General features: G+C 37.2%; 1 protein-coding gene and 1 long non-coding RNA gene across 44 annotated transcripts in view; one reads left to right on the forward strand and one right to left on the reverse strand.

Annotated features, from left to right (window-relative positions):
- The window catches only part of KCNMA1 (potassium calcium-activated channel subfamily M alpha 1), a 491,027-nt gene extending 483,952 nt beyond the window's left edge, over window positions 1-7,075 (forward strand). For 17 of the 43 annotated variants that reach the window (XM_061450666.1, XM_061450643.1, XM_061450649.1 and 14 more), the window contains one exon: window positions 313-7,075. In XM_061450666.1, coding sequence (XP_061306650.1) covers window positions 313-467 — 155 coding nt within the window. In that variant the 3' untranslated portion in view covers window positions 468-7,075. The remainder of the gene's footprint in view (window positions 1-312) is intronic. The other 26 variants (XM_061450589.1, XM_061450624.1, XM_061450702.1 and 23 more) reach the window with 3 other exon arrangements.
- A 12,575-nt stretch (window positions 7,076-19,650) lies between these two features.
- Window positions 19,651-20,681, reverse strand: LOC133265801 (uncharacterized). The gene is made up of 2 exons (XR_009742122.1): window positions 20,570-20,681; window positions 19,651-20,144 (listed from the first exon to the last, which is right to left on the reverse strand). It is a non-coding gene; the product is annotated as an uncharacterized LOC133265801 (long non-coding RNA).
- Window positions 20,682-24,196: the final 3,515 nt, after the last annotated feature.

A 24,196-nucleotide genomic window follows, 5' to 3' on the forward strand; every position in this document is an offset into this window, starting at 1 on the left:
TGTTCACCTGAGCATAAAAAATGAAAGCTCTCTTACATTCAACAAACAAACTATCATATTGAAGTTTTCTTTAGCTTCTACTATTAAATCTGCAAACATGTCATTATTTCATAAAAAGCATTTTCAGAGGTATTAATCTAATGCACTGCAATTAGTCACAGTCACCTTCTAATGATCACCTTTTCTCTGTAAACTTTACTGACTGCTCCCCCTCCTTTTTTTGTTTTTCAAATGTTTATGTGTTTATGTGTGTCACTAACTAAAACTCTCATTTTCCCTCCTTATTCTGTCTCTACCCGTTTTGCTCCTTAGCAGAAAAGAAATGGTTTACAGATGAGCCGGATAATGCCTATCCCAGAAACATTCAAATCAAGCCCATGAGCACTCACATGGCCAATCAGATCAATCAATATAAATCGACAAGCAGCTTGATACCACCAATCAGAGAAGTTGAAGATGAATGTTGACTCCTTCGAGGACAGAACTATTTTTTTAAAGCCTGACAAACTTCATGAATGGTGATGTGACATTTATTCCTCTTACATGCTGAATAACTGATGGAGAAGAAGGGCAAGCTTAACGGGAAAATAAAAAGTAGACAGATGATTGTTTGTCTGCCTTTAATATTGCTTCCACGTATTTTGGAAACTATTTCATTTATAAATGAACATAATCAAAACTAGTCATGTATAGCCTCTAGCATTTTAAATTATTTTTATTTATTAGAAAAAATATATTTTTCTTTTTTTTCATCGTCAAGTATATTCCCTTATAAAAACCTGCATATGTGGCCAGACTCCTAAGAATTCAAAAAAAAACAAACCTCAATCTTTGGCTTAAAGGAGAATGATGGCCACAGTTATAAGGACATGTAATTAAGGGAGACAAATGATATATTTACAAGAAGAAAAAAAAAAGGTCCAACTTGTATTTTAGTAAATCAAAAAAAAAAAAAAAAAGAAAAAAAAAGAAAAACCAGTTCACCAAAATGTTTCTTTACTGGAGGATGTGTATTTTGTTCAGCATTGACACCAGCTCTTAATAAACTGAACTTATTTATTTTCAAAGTTGAAAGTCATATTTTTGTACATGTAACATTCTGAAATATTCTTTGTTTCATTATCATGTACAGCTCTTAATTGCCAGTTATGTTAAGGTTCAATAACCCCACACAGACACACTGTGCCCCGCTCCCACACTACATGTCCACATACACAGACAGAAACCCAGCATCCTCAGTAACTTCCTGCAACACAAGCTTAGTAAAAATCACTACTCTAAACTGAGTGCCATATAGATCATGTGTTCATAGGCAGCACTTTCTATAAATGGCAAATCTGGCAATTCCACTCCACTTCCCATTAGCCAGCAGCAGCTGCTAATTTCCAGAAGTCAGGCTTGGCATTTCCTCTTCTTTTGCCATGCATTACAGTGCTTTAAACCAGAGTGTATAAATAGCACATGAAATCATAAGTTATAAACCTTCACATCTACTATCTTTTGCTGCTTGCTTACTTCAGAAGTGCAGCTGGCCTTGCATAGATTATGATTATTTAATTGGTTCAGATTCTTCCTGATATGTATAAATGTTTATCTACAGATCTTTGCACTTTGGTGATAGCTCATACCTTGGTAAAAGGCACACTGAATCTCCTTTTGGTGAGTTCAGCTGAAGATTAAAAATTGGTTTAGCCTCAGCTCTCTAATGTCACAACATGCTGTTCCCAGTTAATTCCTGAACCAAGTAACTTCTTATTTTAGAATTTGTGTTTGTTTTTTTTATTTTTTTTTTTTCCTTTGCTGGGACACCACACATAAAGTAAAGTACAGTAATAACCAAATCAAAATAAAGTTAATGAATGTATTTATTATGATAACCTACAAAAGGCCTTTGATGGGTGCCTTTTGTGTCAGCAGTTTCACAAAGTTGTCAACAAGCTTTATAGCCATCAGACAAAAATATGATGTTTCATATCTGTGCTGCAGTATCTATCCACCCAAGCATTTGCTGTTTTAAATGATTTAGTAACTCTCTCTGTCTCAAATTAGCAACATCTAACACAGTTGTGTGACCAAAAAACACCCCAAGCCAACACAAAAAAATAAAAAAAAGGCTGTGATAATAAGGATTAAACCAAAACCACAGTCATCAGGAAAGAGATTTTCATTGTGCAAGGTAACTTTAGGCTTTGTAATTTTGCAGAATTGTTAAACACCACAATAAAACATATTATCATTAGAGAAATATCGGTGAATCAAACAAATGCAGAGCAGATCAATTTATTGTGAAAACAATGATGTCCACTATATAATCCAACATTTAGGCTAAACTATCTCAGCTTTAATGTTTGTCCACTGGCTGCAGTACAAATATAACCATACTAACAAACACCTAATAGACTTTTTATTCTGGAGTGACTTCTTGGACTGTGACTACTTTGTTGTTATATTTTGTAGAATAGCTATTTAAAGACAATACAAGAATTGTTAATACACTAGCTGTAAAATTGGATTGTTTAAAATATTTCACTCTCCTTCAAAGTAACAAAATAATTTAAGCAGGTTTTGATTATTAGTTAGACCACGTTTAACCCATTTCACAGTCCTCAAAATAGAAGATTATTCTGGTCAGTTCTTCCGATCTATGCTGCTTCAGCTACTGACACATTATAATCTACATCCAGATTCTGTGTTGGGTCATGTTAAGCCTTTATTTTGAAGTCAGTGCTCCTTTTTCATTTATGAACTGCATTCATCTTATAACCGGAGTGAAAAAAGCTGGTTCTGAGTACAGGAGAATGTTTGAACTTCTTTGTGTTCAACTTCACCAAGCACATGTGACTTTTTTTTAATTTTTTTTTTCTTAGAAGACTAGTCTTTTGCTGTAGGGACATACATAAAACATTATATCTTATAGTTTCTCATATACGGTGCCATTTCTGAGTGTCCTTCTTTCAAAAGGGAGCATTCACTGGATAAAACATACTAATGAAGCAAATACAACACCCCTAACTTAGCTAAGGTTTGTGCGTGTCTCTGTCCAGTTTAACTGTCACACTCAAAAATATCACGCTGCCAACTGTACTTAAATATACTCATGTTTTTTTAAAATACACTTATGCTTTCTCCCAGCACAGATGGTTCTGTATGTAATGACAGACAGAACACCACCTGTAGAGAGCATGCAAGGCAGAGAGAAACTGGTACAGTTTGCATTTCCCATTTCTAGAAAAGCTAAGAGCAATCAATAATCTTTTCTCACTCCTCTTTCTGATGATCAAAGACAGAGGACTGACTTCTGGCAATTAGGTGGAGGATCATGGAGAAAACCTGTTGGAGATCTTTGATGTTTAGCCATTAAAGACTAAAATAGGGCCAGCACCAGTATCTGGGTTTTGGGTATATGGAGTTACACCAGGGCAAGTAGCTGGGAAAGTGGCCTAAGCAACAGCTGGCAGACCATGTGACAACTGATGTAGAATAACTTTTTGATATTTATTGATAATTCTTATTCCTTTCTCAAAAAACAATGGGGGTGGGAATTTCAGCTTTTTTGTTAATTGTATACACAATTATTACAGGCTAAACAGTTATTTTTATTAGCAACTCATGCACTGGATAAAATGTTTGCCTGTATTTGCATATAGGCATGTCTACACATACACACATAGACGTATGTGTGGATATAAACATGCTTATATAAGTGTTTGTGGGGTTTATGTATTTGATAGAGACATCATGAGAAGGTGGTCATTATTTTTATTGGGGTGGGGGGTGGGTGAAGAAAGACACAAAGAAAAAGAAAATGTATGACTGACTTACAGGAGAGCACAGGGAGGAATTGCACCTACTGTTTCCTCCTGGCTTGACCAAAAAGCAGCCATTCCTGTTAGCTACATTAGTGTTGCATTGAGAATACTCTACAGAACCTTTTCTTACTGCTGAAGTAGGTGTGTGTTCCTGGCCCCCACCTCACACCCATGAACCTGCTCCCACACTGCCAGAAAGCCCGCTGCCTCTCTGTCTCATGGCTATTATTTTAATTTGTTTCCTGAAGCCCATGAGCACTAAGATGAAAGGACAAAACTGTCCTCCAATGGGATGTTGTTTGCTTGGCAAGTGTCCAATACAGCAAAAGTTAAGGTGGAAAGAAAATAAGATATTCAGAGTCTAAATGCAATTTTTGAGGCCTCAATGTGACTGTCTTACTATGGATTCTAAGATGTTACATATATAATACATTTATTTAATGGGGAAAAAAAAAAAGAGATATGCAAACATTTCCTTGTGCTTTGCAAACACTTTCTAAAACTGTCACCTCCATTTTAACAGCTCCCCTTCTTTTAAATCAGCAGGAAGCATATGTGGTGGGAAGTAAAAATCCCTTCATCTAGCGTACAATCAATTATACAGTGTTATAGGTTCATGGACAACATTGCTATTCTACCTGTAACTCAAAGGAACCTTGTAAGCTCTACTTGCCCAAAAGCCAGGAACATACATAGGGATAGAGAAAGCAGGGAGGGTGAGAGTGACATGACACAGCCAAATCCCCATGCAAATGTAAGCACGTAGCTGTTTCCAGTTCATCTTTGGTGGGAAAGGCAGTGCTGCTTCACCAGGGTGAAGGCCATGAGGTTCAGGATAATTAGGATCCCAGGTGGCCTTATTAAGCCGCATAGGTGTCTTGAAAGAGACGATAAGTCTTCAGCATCTTACAGGCTGTACAGGAAGTCAGGTTTAGCCATACTAAAGATATTTTGTTCTCCTACTTTTGAATTCTATAGAAAATGACCACTCAATGACTCAGGCAGCATGGGTTTGAAAAGACTTAACTGGACTCAGCCAAATGTGGAAAGGGGGAAAAATAGTTTGCATACAATGTCCAGGAAACACTACAAAAATTTTGTCTATAGCCTTTTATTATAGATTGTTTGGTGGTGGCGGGCAAAGTTGTTAATTTGTTGGAAGTTTTGGCCAGTGTAAGGAAGATATGCATTTCTTGACCTCTTAGAGTAGAAGGAGAATGTGTACTAGTGTATTCTCATTCACAGAGGACTGGATTTGTTGGGATTTCTGTGTGCGTAAAGTACATCTAACACCTACTGCAATAACTGGATGCATAAACTAATGCATGACAATAAAAGCAATAATTTACAAATGGGCAATTATGCATCTTTCCACTGCTTGGTCACTCACTGGTGAATTCATAAACATGTTAGCAACTGCCTTCTTCTAGCTGGTTCACATGGGCTCAAAGTTAAGCACAGAGTAGGAGCTTAAATGGTTTTATCAAGAAGCAGATTTGTAAAGACTTCTAGATCACAATGCATTTGAAATGAACACATATTGAGGTCAGGGTGTTTGTGAGTGTTAGGTATTTTGTTTGCGAATTTCTTTGGCACCGAAAGAAGTGTGTGTCTCACCTTTCGTTTCTAGTTTTAACTGAGCTTAAACAAAATACACAAGTGTGTGAAAGGTGATGAACAAGGCAAAGTAAAAACAGAAATCCTTTCTCTGTTACAGTGGATTGGCCTGGGAATATATGTCAAAAAGTCAATGGCAGATGCACAGAAAAATTCAGGATAAAGTTCTTTGAATTCCTTCTTTTGTTTTCCTCTCCCTGCCATCTGAACCACCAATATCCCCAAAATATGAAGAAGCACCTTTTGAATTCTAACTTCTTTTTCTTTTTTTTTTTTTTTTTTAATTCTAAGGGTGTTTGAAAACTCCTAGTCTTAGGAGATATAGTTTTTGTGGTTTGTTTTGGTTTGAGGATTTTTTGTTTGGTTTTTTTTTTTTCAATTTGTTATATATACACAGCAGTTTTCCTAATATTCAGTTAGCAAGCACAATATTCATAGTACTTTTGTATTAAGCAATACTAGTAGGTGTGGGTATGGCCCCCTTCTGAAATAATCGAATGGAGCAGCTGTTCAGCTGTGGCCACTACCATGGATGGTACGTAGGCTTACAGTACTGACAATTCTGCCCCAGCATTTATCAAAGCTATATTTATATAAGTAATATATCTATTCTGCACAGATATTCACTGAGATAGAACATGCAGCCACTTTGAAACTGTATAGTCTATAATGTGCAGTAGTCTCTATAACCAAGTAAATTCCACTGAAGTTAATAGATAGGACTGCTGGTCTAATGTATCTGATTTATATAATGGTGTACAACTGTTAACTGTCAAAATGAGAAGGGGTAAGGGGAAAGAAGAAAATATAAAATAAATTTTTAGTACTTTGGGTCCAATTTAGAATGATATCTAACTTAAGGCGCTAAACATGGTAATGCTGCATCTAATTAGAACCTTAGTGAGGTTGAGAGAAAGCTTTTTACTGCTTCAGTCAATGCACTTTAGAGGCAATCTTTGTAACTTAAGAAAAAATATTAAACACAACATATACGCATTTTAATACATGTAATACAAAACAGATATTTCAGAAACCAAAAATCTGGCATATGAGCACTTTGTTGACTGGACAATAACTAACAGGAACCACATGAAAATGTCATCAGGACTTATCTTAAATTTTCCTTAAGTAGCAGTTAAAAAACGCTGCTTCTGCCATGGTACAGCTTGGGAGACACATGCTTAGCCAGTGTAAATAATCTAACCTCTGTCCAAAAAAAGAAAGTTGAAATAACTTTAACTTTTGAATTTCTGTAGAGTTCAAGCCTGATAGTTTTTTTTTTCCTGCCTTCAGGGAAAAAACTACACACACACAAACAGGTATATACAACATATTTTGATGCCTACATGTGTCTATTTAGTTATAATTTTGGAGTGTCAAAAGGGTGGGTACACTGAGAACCAGCTATCCATCTTAACTTATAAGTTCATCAAGAAAAAGGAGTATGACTTCATCATTTTACTTTTACTATTATGGGTTGGTGAGAGAGAACAACTGCTGGTGCTCAGAAATGATCTACCTGACTTTGTCATATGTAATATCCAGTGATAAATATATTGTCCTGTAAAAAGGGTTTGTACATAACTTGTACATGGTTTCATTTTGTATTTTTCTCAGATTAAAATTTATGTATTTGTGTTCTAAAAGAAGGAGAGATTGCCGTGTTTTCTTTTTTTTCTTTGTGACAGACAGGGTCCCATACAGTTATGCAACAGGTATCATCAAGTCATGAATAATACTTTACATGAAACCAATGCTATTAATACTTTGTATTAAGATTAATACAGCTGCCTTTTTATCTTATCACTCTCCAGAATCAACTACTTCCTAATAATAATACCAGCTGCTCTGGAGGATGCTGTGAGGGCTGTAAGTGAACAATTCTGGAGTAACAACAGACGTCACTTAAACACCAGTTATGTAGTCAAATACAATTACAATCTGGTATAATTTAGATGTTTTACACAGTTCAGCAGAGCATCTCATGGCACTTTTAGCTTTGATAGGTCACGTTATAATGGACTGATAATTTTGCTAAGCAGCCCAAAGTTTTTCTAATCTCTCATGAGGAGTACATTTGAATGTTATTTGCAAGATTTGGGCCATGCTGCTTCTGTTGCAATGCATGAACCAGGTACAATCCTACATGTAAAGGTATATTTTTAAGTTTAAATAAAACTTAGTCTCCTTTTGGAGTCTGTAAGATTGCATGCATGTGGCTGGCATTCTGCTATCTGAAATAACCTTGTCATTAAAGTTGACATCATTAATCTTCTGTGCAGCAACAACACCACAGTGAATTGTAAACAACCACAGTATGATAAACTTCATTTGATTCTGATCCATGGAGTGTACAGAACAGCAGAGCACTGCAAGAGACTCAGTTAAGCACCAAAAAACCCCAAAAGGTACATATAGTTAATTGGTCCAAACTCAGAGGTAACAGATGCAAACAACCTGGTATAAAATGGCAACACTGGTGTTTTCTAAGCAAATAAGAGTGTTTCTGAGCGGGGGAGGGTGGGTGTTGAGTGTCAGGGGGACACAAGTCAATGTACAACAGTATTTGTGCAAGACTATGGAGAACTGTGTAATAAACTGCCTTAGCACCAACGCCAGTGAAGAAAATTAGTCCAGCCCTCATGGAGTAAACCTGTCAAAGCTATCCTTAGATACTTTCACTGGGGAAGGGAATTTATGTGCCATAAGAACCATGACGTCTGCCTAGAATAATTCAATGAAAGGACTACTCTATGTTAGTGAATCCGCATGGAGATGAAGACAAGGTCTATTTTAGATGTCACTACTTGACCTCATCCCTTTGTGATATCAAGCACTAACTAGTAGGCTTGACTTCTAATTACTGAAGAAGAATGTTAACAAGCAAATGACAGCTATGTAAGTCACCATGACCAGGTATCCATTTTAAGATGAGAAGATGATTCTTCATCACAGGTTTAATCAGGTGCCTGATCCCTGCACAAAGATCCATATCACAAAAGAGATAATAATCTTCCACTAATATACGTGTGTGCATTTGCACATGTATATTTTTATCTACGCATTTATGACACTACACGCTTTGTTTAGGGTCTTGACTCCTAGATGGCACAGCTTGCTGTCAAAAACACTTTGATCAAACCTGGCTATAGAACAGCTAAGATAAGATGCTATTTTATTGTGTATCTACAGCCCTGTTACTCATAGTACAAAGGCTAGATTGAGCAGCACCCCATGCAGTTCCACCAAAATGATAACAGTAGTCAGCAAGCAGTTGCAGTGAATGAACAGGTTGTTCATATATTTTCTTAGACTATAAGGCAGTCCTGCTATTCTTTCACAATACTTTAATAAAGATGCAATTGCCTTTTGCTGTATATGATGATAAACATAAATTTTGTTGCTTATTTTAGTTGCAAATATATGATAGGAAGAGATTTTATAAGCATAGCTTTGTGCATTGAAGGAGTGCCACTGAGGGGCAGGGGAGCTGTGAAACAAACCTTTGCCTCACAGCCCAAAGGCAAGGTCAAACATTTGCCACATTTCTATAGCAATACAACACCCCTTTCTCTCCACAAAATGAGCCTCTTTCTGGTCGTCCTCCACTTACCACAAACCCACCTGGTTTCCCCACCTGGGAAAAAAAAGAAGCTATTTTAAGAAAGACTGTACATCCTCGTGTCAAAGGGCAGAGAATGTTCAGGCCTATTTCTAAGGAGTAAGGGAAAGGCAACCAAAGATCTTATTACATGGGTCCTTAAACAATTGTTATTATGCATTATGGCCATCCCAGCTTTCATCTTTGCAAGCTTACAAGTTTCACCAGCAGCATTGAATACTACTCAGTTAATGACACAAGTAGGGATGAAAATTTTGTGACATAATGAACTGCTTTCAAAAAGTTACCTGTATGTTTTTTTATTTTTTTTTTTTTCCTAGACCGTGGAAGAACTCTGCTTCCTTCCTAGATCTTACAGTTTAAAGGCAAAACATGGCAATTTAACAGGTGTGGGCAGTGTTATGTGCCAAAATTAGTTGATGGCACTAAACCGGAGACCATCACAGGTGGCCTATATATTACACATTAAGGGAACAACATAAATTGGAAAGCTAAGATTTATGTAGAATCAATTCACTTTCCCAGTACTCTGAATACCAGCAGAATGGACTGAGACACAGTATTTTAAATAAATGAATAAAAAAAAGACAGAACAAAAAGGCATCTTGAGATGAAAAATACGTGTATATAGAGTCCAGCAGCTAAAATTGAGCTGCTTTGTAGGGTTATAGATTTATTTTGTTTTGTTTAGTGGTGGGATGTTGAGCAAAAGCTGATAGTGGGCTGTATCATTGATATGTGCGACTCTGATAGAGGAATAGGTATGTGTCAGATAGGTTGGCAGTGCAGATATAAAACCCCTGCTTCTAATCAATATTGACTTGCATAGCCTAACTACAGCTATGTACTTCATAACTTCTTTGAAAAATTCATAAATCAATTTAATCCTGCAGCCTTTAGCTCTTAAGTATAAAGAACATCATTGAAAAAGTCTTTAAATACAAAGAATATAACAATAACAATACAAAGGATATTAGTGGGCATTATAGCAGGTGACAGCACACTACCTGTGCTATAGGTCCTAGAGTTACCTAGAGCTAACGTGGCTCTTCTTAGTCATGTAGTTAATCCTTGTCATAAGGATACTTTTGACCACTCTTCCTCTGTAATACACTATGGGGCTCACAGCACTGATTTTTTTTTTTTTTTGTAGCAAAAGCTTTTGGTAGAGGGCATTGGAACCTCTGCTTCTTTGTAAACATATCTAAAGGGCATTTTGTCATTTAGTCATTCTGGATTTTTTTTTTTTTTTTTTACAGACACATGTATCTATCTGTACGTACAAAAAAAGAACTACATATACCTTTCAGCTAAATGTCTGTTTACCACACCTGTAAGTTGACTAAACAATTTTTCCCCTTTGGAAAGGTAGCCAGCATAGGGGAAGGACTCAGTAAGAGAGCCTCACTTTAACAGCATAGCTTTCTTGGCTGGGTAACTGGGAGGACCTTAGAGATGACATGCACTATGGCAGGCAGCTATCCTGTAATGCAGAACCTGGCTAGCAGGGTAACTGAGGAGTGTGAGGGACTCAAATATTTTGTGACTGCCACAGTATTTGTCTTCAAGGACTACAGAGACACTTTATGACCTGAACAGGTTTTAAAACAAGGGATGAGGAGAAAGATAAACGTAAAGAAACTTGCTACGGAAATAAAGGCCTTTTCATCAGGTCCTGCCACATTACTCTTTTGAGGATATACATAAGAGCTGTAATATAACTTGCAGTGAAGTAGCTGAATAGCCTCAGAAAGCTGGACATGTTGCTGCCTCAAAAGCTATGCTGCAGGCAGACAAAGAACATGAGTAAATCCTGCTACTCATATTCAGTGAGACCTCTCTTGTCCTTCAGTCCAAGAGAGAAGTTACTCCTAGACAGGAGTCTGTCCTAGAATTGTCCTAAGCAAGCTGAGATGTGAGGCTTTTCCTGTGCATCTTGCTCAGGGCATAGGGTGGGTAGAAGGAGAGAGTCTTCGGGCCCAACTCAACAGCATTTCTCATCCACAGCCCTTTGTGAGGCCTGCTTGCTACCCGTCTTGCTGTTAGCTGGGTCCTGCATCTTCTTAGCCCGGATTTGCTACCAGAAAGAATATATTATGTAATTGTATCCCAAGGAGATAGATAAATCACAAATGTAAGTGAAATCAAGTGAGAAAATCTGACAGTGTAGAGGAAGAAAGGGAGTTGTGCCTTCATGGTGAGCACTTGCTAAAGCTATGCAGGTTTTGATCCTGGCTCTTCCCTCCCTCCACATCCTCTTCAAGAACTGTGACTGACAGGCATTTGAAACCTGTTACTATCCCCATCAAGGGACCAAAAGAAGAAAATACAGAAAGTGATAGCTTCATGTCTATCCTCTGTTACGCATCCGTCTCATAGCTTTCTTCTAAGGAGAAACCCCATTTCTGAAGCCAGAGCTTATTCTTAAAAAGAAACTGCGCTGCCATATACTGGCCTTTATGAACTTAATTGTTCTGAATTAATATTCAGACTTTCTTTGTTTTCTGTAATGGTTCAATGTGATCTTTAGTCTTTTATACAGCAAGTGAGTTCACTGTGCCTGGCTGTTTCATAAGCTAGTACAAAGACCTAAGGCGTCAAAATAGACATTAAACTTTAGCTGTGAGAGAAAATGGGGAAAGAAGGGAAGAGGCAAATAGATATACAATATCCAAACATAATAAAATGGGAAATAACACAGGCAGATTTCATCGGCAAAGATTTTGTGCAGTCTTGGTTAAGAGAAAACTTCAATTAGGTATCCATGGGGACTTGAAGTATGTACTGTTTCTGCAGCTAAGCTAGGTCCTAAGCATGATTTCTAGCTATATGTACTTGACTGGCCTCTTTAAAAAATATTCCCATTCCCCTTCTCCTGGGCCCCAGGCCTGAAAACACACATATGTTATTATAACATATTTTCAGAACATCCATTATGCAAAAATTTTTCATCTGCCTCTGGGTGTATTTTGCCTGGTTTCGCTTTCCCATTTATTTCCAGCAACTAGACACTAGTGTCCAGTAACCAGACACTTTCAGTCTCTGTCAAAAAGATCTTACAGTCAGTGGGAGAGTGAGTTCAAAGTGTCCCAGTGGAAGTTCTGGAGAGAGATGAACACTCTAGAGCACTTTTTATTATTATTTTCTGAAGTTTCCACTTTCTTTTCCTGCTTGGAAGAAGAAACTCTTATTTCCAACATCTTTGTCTTCTTAGACTCTCCACAGAGGTTTACAAATCAAGCCACAATAAAGACTTGTAAAATAATATTTTGTATATGAAACTTCTGAGTCTTGAGAAACTGTAAACAGTTCACTCATTCAAGTGTTACCCAGCAAATTCTTCTAGTTAGACATCAGATACAACACAACATACATATTTTAAAATGCATTTTTCTCAAGGGACAATAACTTAGTTGCATGTGCTACTTTTAATACTTGTATTACTATTTCCTACCACTAGGATACCCCTGAAGAATACAGAGAAGCTGTCTACAAAACAGGATCTTTTCTGCCTTAGCTGGCACAGGATATGAGCCCTAGAATAAACGAATGTAAGCTTTATGCCTATTTTCCCTTTCAAACACTGTGGTGTGCTCCACAGTAACCACCAGAGAGTTTATACGTGGCCCCCTCCAAAACAAACAGCAGAAGTGTTTTCAGTCATGATAATAGCTGTATCTGCAGTATGACTTACATAGTTATTAGCTGGATTTTTTTTTCTAGAGAGTCTCATGCCATCAAGTCAGTGCTGCTGGAGGCTGCAGGATCAGATCATCCTCCAGCAGTCCTCTCATTAAATACACCTCTGACCTAGAGGCATATTCCTAGTGGGACTGAGATTCTCCAGCCAATTAAATCACCTGTCCTTTATAACCTGTATAACTTATAACCTGTGGTTATAAGTGCTGGGAAGACATAATTATAAGGATTAGACTGAGGCCATTAATTTAGATCAAAAATAATACTGTCTGTAAAACTTCAAAGATTCACATCATCCGGACTAAGTGACACAATCCTGGTAAAGCTTATGTTGCTGGAGAGAGGCCTACTGCACTGTCCAAAAGCTGTGGTTGCTCTCCATTAACTCTACCACTGTCTCATTTCATAGTACCTTTAGCATGTTTAATAAGTATGTGGACTGTGCTCATTTCAGCAAACAGCCATTATTTAACATAAATTGCCTTTTGAGGATAATTATCAACCTTGATTGTCTGTGAAGGGAGCCTAATGTAACTGGCTATCTGAGACACTTGAGTTTAGGTGGCACGAATCGATGCCACATACTCTGTGACCCCTTCATGGAAGACAGTTCCAATGTATCATGATGCAATACCTTTTCCTGAAGTGGATGGCTTGCGGCCACATTCTTTTACAGCTCACCTATTCAGGAAAATACAATAACTGAAGCACAGAACATCAGCTTCTGTCCTAAAAAGTTGTTCTTCAGTTTAGAAATAAAAAAAAAAGCTCTAAACCCTATAAGACCTCTATACTTTCCATGCCTCTGTTCTTCTAAACTTGTGCTTTGGAGCCACTTTCCCAGAATCCTTTAATGTGACAAGGAAGTTCTTTCTAGTGTACTTATGGTTTATCCTCTAACAATGTAATTCTTCTCTTGCTATACAACCACTGGATTTTTTTTTTTTTTTGCTAGTCATATAAAAACATCTGACAATAAATTATGGCCCTCTATCTCACCCTTTTACCCTACACACTTAAAAATGTAGTTTCATTTACCTTTTTCTTGATCACATAGTTTATCTAAACGATTCCTGTTTGCATGCTCCTGTTCCCTTTTCTCCATCACAGACATATCATCATCTGAGGAATCAATATAAATAAATTCCTGTAGGAATTTTGGCAGTAGCTATATATGCTTCCCCTTATTTAAAGTCTTTACTTAAGGTGGAGCCCCACAATATGAATCCACTTATGAACTCAGGCCCTGGGACATAGCTGAAGGAACAAGTCTGTATTCCACATTTTACTTAAAACTAAAGTTGAAATTTAATTACCTAGAATCTGATGTTACTTGAAGAAGTTAGATTTCATATGCTTTGCAGATTAAAAAAAAAAAAAGTTGTAAAAGCCCCACTTTATGAGACCAACAAAGAAATAAACATTGCTCAAGACTTTTAACAAAGGGGTGAGAGAAAGTGGAAACATATGAAAAACATCATTTGGAAGGGATGTGTTGGGGAAAGTGGTATGGAGAAGAGAGAGCAAATGGATTAACATCAAAACAGAAAACCAAAAGTGCTATCTTGGAAAAGGAAACCAACTGAAAACACAAGGAGCCAGGGAAACAATGCAGAAGAGTTCAAGATTAGTGCAAAATGATCAGGCCAAAATTAATGAGCTTTTTGTCAGTCTCTAAAATCGACAGATCTACCATGTGCTTCAGCGAACTGTGGTTTCTTTCCATAGCAAGGCGGATGACTTTTTATCAAATGTGTCACTTGGTGAAATAATTGCCAGCAATAATGGTGCAATAGCAGCATACTCAGAGCACAATTTATCCATGTCTATTCTATCTTTCAACTTCAAAGCTTCTACTGCCTCACAGATCACTTCAAAATGACACCCCTGTCGTTAATGACAGTGGTCTAACGCAATACAGAGAAGTCAAATCACTTCTCCAGATAGGCAGAATGCTCTCATACAGAAAGTAGGCATGTGTACGGGTTCTGACTTTCATATTCAGCTTTGTATTTGTGGGGAAGAGGGTGGGTTTGCATACAGATTTATTTATATTTGAAATAGCTTGATTTTATAAAGCACAAAATTCACGAGAATTAGAAAAGAGGAGGGACAAGAATAGCATGCAGGGATTTAACTACTGTTAAATTAACACCTGGATGTAGAAAGTTTCCATTTGCATGTCTCTACAGCATGGGTTAGCCAGTGTCAGAGGATTTAAGTTTTCTTTACAGAAACAACAACAACAAAAAAAAAAGTCAAATAAAAGTAAACATAGCTTAAAATGCAAACATTGTCCTCATAGGCAAATCCACATATTTTCTGCATCTAGTAACAAATCAAGCTACTGTGAAGCCCTCCTGGTGTCATTAGTCATGCAAAGAAGAAAGCCAGTAAACCGCAGTTCTTAAAAAGAAAGAATTGTCTGTTTACATTGTAGTGCTGTTTGGAAATTACCATAGAACAATAAATCTGTAAGTATGAAAAGTATTTCTTCTGCTTTCATAGTATACATAAACACACATGCAACCAACATAGTGGCAGGAACACCATTTGTTTAGGTTTCATTAAGATGTGTAGTTAAAAGCCTTATTAAAAGGGTCCATTTCTCACTTCAGTGATTATATTTATTGCATGAGGGTTAAGTAAAGCTTCAGAGGAAAAATGAGGCTTAAGAATATTGTTGTATTTTACCAACTTTTCCAATGAAAACGTTTCCTGCAAAGACTGCTTGGGTGGAGGGTTGAGATTTCACCATAGTGGATATTTTTGCAGTATTTTATATTAAAAAAATAGACAAACAAAAATAAACCAGCTCTCACAACCTCAAAACACACACACACATACAAGCTTCTTAAGGAAAAAGGCAAATGATATTTAACAGGTTTGGCTTTTTTTCAGTTATTATTGCTTTCACAAACCTGATAAGGAGGACTTAGTTTTAAAGGTAAAGAAAGAAAAGAAATTAAAAAGTTTTCAAACTCCTTTGTTCAGTTTAAGTGTTTGCATGGTGAAAAGGAAATGTTCTTCCGCATACTTGTACTTTCAAGCCAACTGATTTATGCAATAATTTAGGAAGTCTTAATTTTTCATACTGCTTGTGCTTAATTTCACTTTCAGTGTTAACTTATGTCCATGACCACAGACCCTTTCCTCCCTTCCCAGAAATCCAATTTCACTCATGTGAAATAAAATTTGGAACAAGCTCTTTTTCTGTGCCTAGACTCCCCTCTGTCAGAAATAGCTCCTAGTTGTGCACTGAAAGGTTGGTAAGGCAGGTTCCTCCAAAGATGCCATGACCATTACTTTGTTGTCAGTCAGCAGTATTTTTGGGAGGGTAATTTTTTTTCTTAAACTGACCTACAATTATAATTTAAAGAGACTGTATTGGCTTCCCTTTTGGTTGGTTACTATTTTCTTCATTTGTTGCCTGAGTTGGCTTGCCTTCTATCCTATTTTTTTCATACCTGTTTCGTTAGGAATACCTACCAAAGCAGGCAGTTGGAGTTGCAACACAGCTCTTTTCTGGACACTCTCAGAAACCACACGGCAATAAGTTTTTTTTCTTCTGAGCCAGAATGTAGTCCTATCATATAAGTCCTTCTTTCTTTCCAGTATCTGTCATCATATTGCTGAAAACTAATTAAAAGATACACATACAAACCTGCAAGGAAACACGATACCTGAACAATGCTGTTTTCAGAGAAGCACAAAATTCTTTGCAATGCTCTATAAAGACCTGCCCTTCTGTGCCTCTTAGCTAATTATCACTGAGCAGATTGAGACTGAAACAAGAGGCCACACATTAATGTGACATTAAGCATTAAGTAAAGATCTTAAATTGTTTTATCTTGGTTTAATTTATTTAGAGAGGCCTGATAACCTAAAACCTCTGTTTTCTCACAGCTCAGGAATGGCACATAAGGAATTAAGTTTCTCCCACCTGCCCTGCCAACATAGTTCATGTCTTACCCATAGCGAACATTGTCCAAGGCCAAAGCACTAATTTCCCTTTGTTTGGTGTTTGTACTCAGAGTTTCTCGTTTAATGTTCATACGCGCCCCACACTGACACAGTGTTACTATAACATTCATTTAGATCCAACTAGATTGGGCTGGCCAATCTAGTTGGAACTGGCCACCACATTTCAGTACCAGCTCTCACATCTTCTGTGAAACAGTGGTGGAGTTCCATCCATTCTTAGCATCCTGTGTAAATGCTGAGTAGTAAACCTAGCGAAAAAACCTCTGGTTTTCCACATTCATGTTTTTTACCTATCATAAAACAATTTTCCTGTTTGTTTATATATATATAAATAATATATATGCTTTTTTTTTCTTTTTTAAGTACAGAAAAGCTTTTACTAATATACACAATGTAAAAAATCCAATTGCAGGGTTTCTGTAAATTTTCAGCATGAAGTTCTCTGGATAATGATTAGCTTAAAATGCCCTCCAGTTTTAATGCACAAAAATTGCTTTCCAAAGAAGAAAAATAATCAACAGGACTGCCATTTTTTCCTCATTAAAATTCATAACATTCTGGCTAAACCTGTATAATGCAAAATTTCTTGTCTTGAGAGATGTAACAACATGCAAAAGCATTCTGAGTTTTGTACACAAAAATCTGCACTCCATACTCAGGTACTCTCTCAATTACCCTCAAATACAGAAACTGAAGAGGAAGGCCCTGATCTGAAACCTTGGGAAGGTCAGAGAACATCTGTTTGCCCCTTAGGGCAGAATTCAGACCACTGCTGTACTTTTTATGCAGAATTTGAGGATCCTTTTGTACCACAATTTGAATGGACTTCAGCAGCTTCTGTGCTATTTTGTTAATTTTTTTTATATCTATACATGCAAAGACCCACTCTTGTAGAATAAAATGGAGATTTAATGACACATCATGTTTCTGACTGTGAGTTCAGTTTCCCTTTAGTCAGGAAATTCTCTACAAACTGCACATCAGAGCTGGCTTGCATGAATCTGTGTATTCACCCTTATTTACGCTAATTGCCTTTTTACTGTTTCTTCAAACATTAAATGTTGAGTTCTGTTCAAAGGAGTGATCATCAGTAGCTGCTGAAACAAGTATATTTTTATCTGTTTCAGGTTCTGGATTATATTTATAACAAAAGATCATTGTGTGAACAACCCATTAGATGTTAAGTTTTTCATTTTGCAGTACTGAGCATAGAAATGTTTTTCTCCTCCTGATGACTTTGTAAGAAGAAATACATCTAAAACCTCTGGCCCGTAATCATCCTAGGACCCTAACTAAAAAGTGCTTTTAGGAAGTGCAAAGATATAATAGTCCCAAAATGAATCTGCCCTACAGTTCCATTTTCTGCCATACAATCGTTTGGGAGCTTATCATTGAAGCCACATTAGTCTTGATTTAAGGTCTTTTGACACATTATTACAGCACACTGCCATCACTTCACACCTGCCATTCTGTCACTCAGAAGAGAGGGAGGGGAAACAATTTTCATGTCAATCAACAAATCCTTTGGGAGGTGTAACCTGTTAAGACATATTACCCTTTACCCATTGAGATTTACAGGCTTTGAATGTAAAGGACATATGCCAGAAATAATTAAAGACTTATTGTAACTGCTTATGAATGAAGGCATTAAGCACCATCAGCACTTTTACATTGTCCAGAAGAAGAAAGAAAGAGGACCTGACTGTAGTACTACTACTCTTTCTGTTTCTATTAATCAATTTTTCTGCCTGGATATTAAAATCCTCTGATCTTACAGAGCAAACATTTAGAATAGTAGCCATTAACACTTGTATTAATGTCGTAGCAAAGTATAGATGATTCTAGCATGATGTAACATTGCTTATGCAACATTGTTTATGAATCAAGACATCATTTTAAAAATAGAAACAATGAAATTACTGAAAAAAATTCTAGCAAAATAGAAAAAAAAAATTTATTCTGTCCCATACATTCTAATGGCCACAAAAAATCCCAGTTTCAACCTGGAGAATTACAACTTATATAAACACAGAACTGGAACACCTTGCAACTATTTTGTTGTAATTTACTGAGAGGCATCAAAGGAACAATGTCAACCTCAAAATCTGAGGACCTAAATTCTGAGCTGAAGGAGACTTTTTTGTTTTTATTTTCCCCCATGCTAGGTTTTCAGAATGACACAGAAGAAAAGAAGCATTTACACAGTCTACTTGTTCATGTTCACAACTCATCTCTGGAAGGAACATCTTGTCCTTTGACTGACCTTAGAGCTACAAGAAAAGGAAATAGCTACAAAACAAGAATAGCTATGGAGTAAATAAAACAGGCAGGGACTATATAGCCCAGACAGAGCTAGAATAAAAAAAAAAATTATATTGTAAATCTTTTTACACTATTGCACCATATTACCATACATACAGTTTGTTTGGACTAGAAATGGGATAGAACTGTGGAAGCTCTTACTTGCAGTTATCATGGCATATTGCCAAATCACTACTGGGGGGAACTTTGGGAGCTAATCTGAAAAAAACTTCAGGCACATTGTCCAACAGGCAAATCCTATATCATTAACTCATCATCACTGAATTAGAACAAGCGATACTCCTTTCCTCTAAGGAAACATGGTCAAAAGGAACATACTCTTTTCTACATCTTCCTGCCTTACCCTCCTCATTGCATACACATGCACTGGCAGAGAGAAGGTGGAGTTAGGGAGAAAAAAGCAATTGCTCTCAACTGTGCTGCAGATCTTTAGGGACCAATACATCACCCTCCTAGAGAAACAAATGCTACATGGCATGCTCTAGTGATAGTGTGGGTATCAATATCACACAACTGATTTGTATTCACAAATAGTTTTCCCCAGGAAGGTAGAGATTCACACGTGGATGAAAGTATTATGTACACATCTGTTTATTAATTGATCTGAAGGAACAAAAGGGCTAAATTATTCTTAGTTGGTGATAGTGACAAAGGCGTGTACTGGTAACTGTCAATATTCTATTTCCCAAAACACAGGAATCATATATGAAAGACTATACCTTCTCAGCTCTCGTAATTTAAAGTATTCTGAGGATGGTGAGAAGTTGAAAAACAAGGAAGTAGAAATGAGAGGTAGATTTTGATATACCATTTCACACAGAGGAAGGAAGAAAACAAGTGCTTCTTCAGCATCTGTCTCCCCTCACTTTTAAATATGCCATCTGTCTGACCGGATACTATTTGCCTCTTTTTGCATTTTCATGGTACCTAAGCACCTCTACTATTACATTTTTCACCATCTGCACCATCTGCACTGTGTTTTGCCCTCTCTGGAGGTGGCTCAGGCATCACCACATTAGCCAGTCCTTTTGCCTCAGATTCAGCTGGCTGCTGCATTACCACACATCAGCAAACTGTCCCTTGACTGTAAGCTATAGTGGAAGTGAAAAAAATGGTACACCAGTTCTTACACAAGAAGCTAAGATTTTATAGGACAGGCCAGAACTACTGATTTCAGGAAACATCAGCACTCATAGCCATGCATAAACCAGAAGCCAAATAACTATATCTAACACAAAAGTGACATACTATAAGCAGTGTCTTGTATTATGTAGAAATTATAACATGAAGAAGCTGTATGTTTCCCACTGGAAGCTGATGGCTGGTTCTGCTTTTACCTTTATAGGTGTAAAGCAACACTGGCAATGGAGTAAATCTGGTAGGAAATGTGGTTTAAGCTGGTAGAAAATGTTATTTGAATCAGTCTCCTAGTTTGAAGCTGGTCAGAATAGAGCCTTGTCAGCCCAGAAGACTGTCGAATATGCTGTGACATTTAATCAACTGACTACAGGCTTACCTCTAGTGTCTGTGGTGAAGTGAACATGATTCCCCTCACCTTGCTTCACATCACACATCACTATTCAGTGCACTGCTGTAGAGAGCTGGGTTATAGCCTTTTTTTTTTCCCCTAAGAGGAACACAGTAACAGAGGTCAGCTACAGTCATGAATTTTATGAAAGGTTTGCTGGGAAACCACATTAAATAGCAACATCAGTCCATACATCAGCTCTGCAGTGCTCTTATTCCAAGACTCTGCAGCTGAGTGATTTGCAATGTACCTGCATTTCACGGCCATCATTTTTAAGCAATGTCATTTACCTTGGTATCAGACACTTCAGCTGCACTGGAATCCACCCAGCTATTAATGATAAATTTCCCCCAAGAAAAAGATCTTCACCTGAAACACACTCCCAGGATCCCCAAACTCCAATCCTGAGAAACCTTGGATATAAAACCAGACACTTCAATAGAAGCTGGAGAGGAAAATCTGAGAACAAAATTACTATCCCAGGATTCAGAAATGTAACAAATTCGGATTCAAAAATGAAATAGGACCATTTCCTTGTATTTACTGTTTGGACTAACCTACTCTTAGTTTATAGCAGCCTACCAAAAACATGCAAAATAAACACTTGTACTTCTGATCAACTCAAAAATCTCTAACACTGTCACAACCCAGAGAAGCATATATTTTGGGCAAACAAGCAAATCTAGCATTATTATTTCCAGCGTATAAACCTCCAGATCAGAGGCCTACTACATTAGCATCCATGTGCACATAAAACAGAAGGCTAGATCTAGCAGAGCTGACACTATGTTTGTCTGTTGCTGTGATCCTAATCTTGCCATTTACAATACTGAGACATTCAGTTAATATGGATGAGGATGACAGAATGCTGTTAAAGCATAAGATGAGGTCTATATCATAAATATGGCAAATACGCTTTGTTTGTGAGGTTTTCTAAGGAAAATCAATGCTAGTGATATTTTTCCTAGAGAATATTTTTTTCCAACGATATTGCCTCTATTCTCATCATGATGCCACATACTTTCTTTTGTGTTGAATTATTTTATTGATATTAGTTCCCAGTAGAAGTTTTAGTATTGTAAAATATTTAGTTACTGAAGTAATCTTATGCCAATAACATCATAGATCCACTAAAACTGTCAGTATCCAAATGCGCTAAAAAACAGTCCTCTTAGTTCTCTCTGAGAAAAGGGTTACTCAAAAAGTAACAATAAACACATAAAAATTGTTGTGGTAGCATTTCTACAACATGGAAAGAGCCTCTACCACCATAAATAAGCTTAATGAAAGTATAATAAAAGTAGTACACCTACTGGAATGTTTCAAAGTACTAGACACTAGGTTGTGATCTTTATGGAGATCTTTGCATCTTGGAAACTGTCTTTACTGGCATATTCTAGAGGATTCTGCATGAAATCTGCCATGCAACTTACAGACTAACTCATTGTAACTGCAGACCATGACATGTGTAATGGCCATGTTCATTTTACACCTGTTTGTTCCTCAAGCTCTAATGCAACAGGCACCAAAATATTTTTAATTTGTTCAGAAAGCCATTATTCACCTAAATCTCATGTTTATTCTATTTTGTACCGACTAAGATGCATCTGTCTCCCCAGGACATGCAACAGTCCCAAACATCAGCTGAAACTGTGGTTGGGAAAAATTCATTTTTAGAAGCCAAAAAGATGATCTTACTGCCAGAAGAATTCTGTGTATTGAAGCACCAACATTCAAGGAGATGTGTTAGCTGGGCATTGTCATCCTGAATCAGTGGAAAGCACACAGACAGACTGACCAGGGAGGGCAGTCAAAGCATAGAGAAATACTAAAGGGAGTAGTAATGCAAATCAAAAGTCTCAAGAAGGTAGCAGTTAATTATTCTTGCAACTCAGGAAGGCTGTTCCCAAAGTGGCTTTATATACTAAAGTCTTAAATGTCAGATGTCTTGCAACAACAGCAATACTTATACCTGGATGCACAGCCCTACTAATTTCCCTTACAGATCCTGATGCCAGGAGTCTGTGTCTGCAACTCAAAGGAAACAGAGCAGTGTTGCAGGTGTGACAGCAGTACAGCATCTGGTCCAGTATTTAGGAAAAAGCTGAACTTTGTTTCCTTATTCAAGAAAGAAAAAGATGAAAGGCATCCAATAGCTATGGACCTGTAATGGCCTGGAGAAGCAGCTGTAAGGGTTTCCTCAGTTTTCCCACTCTCTGCTTCCACATACATAATTTCTATTGCGAATTTTCCAGTAATCACTGTAAGTGCCTATAACATTACATATCCACTACTCTGAATCAAAGATGCTCTACCAGAAGGACTTAAGTGGTCTATTGTCTCCACCTATTTAGGCAGGCCCTCTGTATCCATGACAAGGAGAAACTGCGCTGCTTGAACTACTGTTAACAGTATTACGGTTGTGAAATCCTACTTCTAGTTGACTCTTTTGCAGACAAGGTTTACTGACTCACCTTGCTTTTGTTCTTAAGACTCCACTTTATCTCAGTGGCATGGCACTCAGTCTACAGAATGCCTTCTTTTGCCCCAAATCATCTATTTATTCTAAGCAAAATAGCCCTGCTCCCAGGAGTAGGAGACCATGGACACTGAGGCAGTTGAATGAAGGGGTTGGTAAGATGGGATCAAAAATCACAGTAGGTTTTATTTCCATTTATACCTTAAGGAACTTTGTATAAATAGTAATTGATTGACTTAAATCTTATCTGTGTCCTAGTTGTGAATCAAGAAATATCAAGAAAGGATTGGCTGACCTCTTGGCAATTCTGGTAAAGATTAGGAGCAAGTGTTTACATAAGAAGATTGAACCTGTGTTATTTGAGCCAAAACCAAAGGAACTTGTACAGGAAATTTCAGTGCATTATAGCATTTCCCAGATGTTTAACTGTAAGTCCAAATCCCTTCCAGATCATACTAAAACCCAGAGGTTGTCTGCTGATGCCTGACAGGCACCCAAAAAATGAGTTCTTAGTGTCAGTTCAATGCTTAAGAAAACTCCTCAGAAAATGGCCACCAGAGTGAATACTATGTGTGGTACTTGTTAATTAATTAGTACTACACAGCAAGGAAATCTCCCAAAAAAACAGGCCTGGGAAGAAAGGCAGAGTTCTCTTTTCACGTCTTCTTGGTTCTTTACTTGACAAAGAGGACAAACTTCTGGGGCATCTACAGGAAAAAAAAAAAAAAATGTCCACCAAACACCTGCCTTGCCTCCCTTTACATTATAGCTCTTCTACAGAGTCAGAGAAACGCAGTCTCCAGCACTGCCATTGTGATGTTCTTTGTGAAAGAAAAAGTAAATACGCACATCCATAATTTCCAGCTATATTAAAAGCTTAAGAGTGCTGTCACCTTCTTCAATGTCTATATAGCTTGGTAAATAAGGAAGAGAGTATGCTTCTGGCAAAACCATTGGGCATTCTGTGCTCAGCCTTCCCTCCTGAAATAAAATGCAGCACTAAGTTTTTCACATCGGTTGTTTGATGTATGGCTCTGTTCTATCTCATCATTCTAGTATGAGTCAACAAACATTAGAGAGAAATTCTTCTGTTTAAATCCTTTACTTCAACAGAAGTAAATATCTTACTTTTAGAA

The sequence above is a fragment of the Pezoporus flaviventris genome, unplaced genomic scaffold, assembly GCF_033815535.1.
Source record: "Pezoporus flaviventris isolate CSIRO_AGI_PZ_B2104156 unplaced genomic scaffold, CSIRO_AGI_Pfla_v1 ptg000001l, whole genome shotgun sequence".
NCBI lineage: Eukaryota > Metazoa > Chordata > Aves > Psittaciformes > Psittacidae > Pezoporus > Pezoporus flaviventris.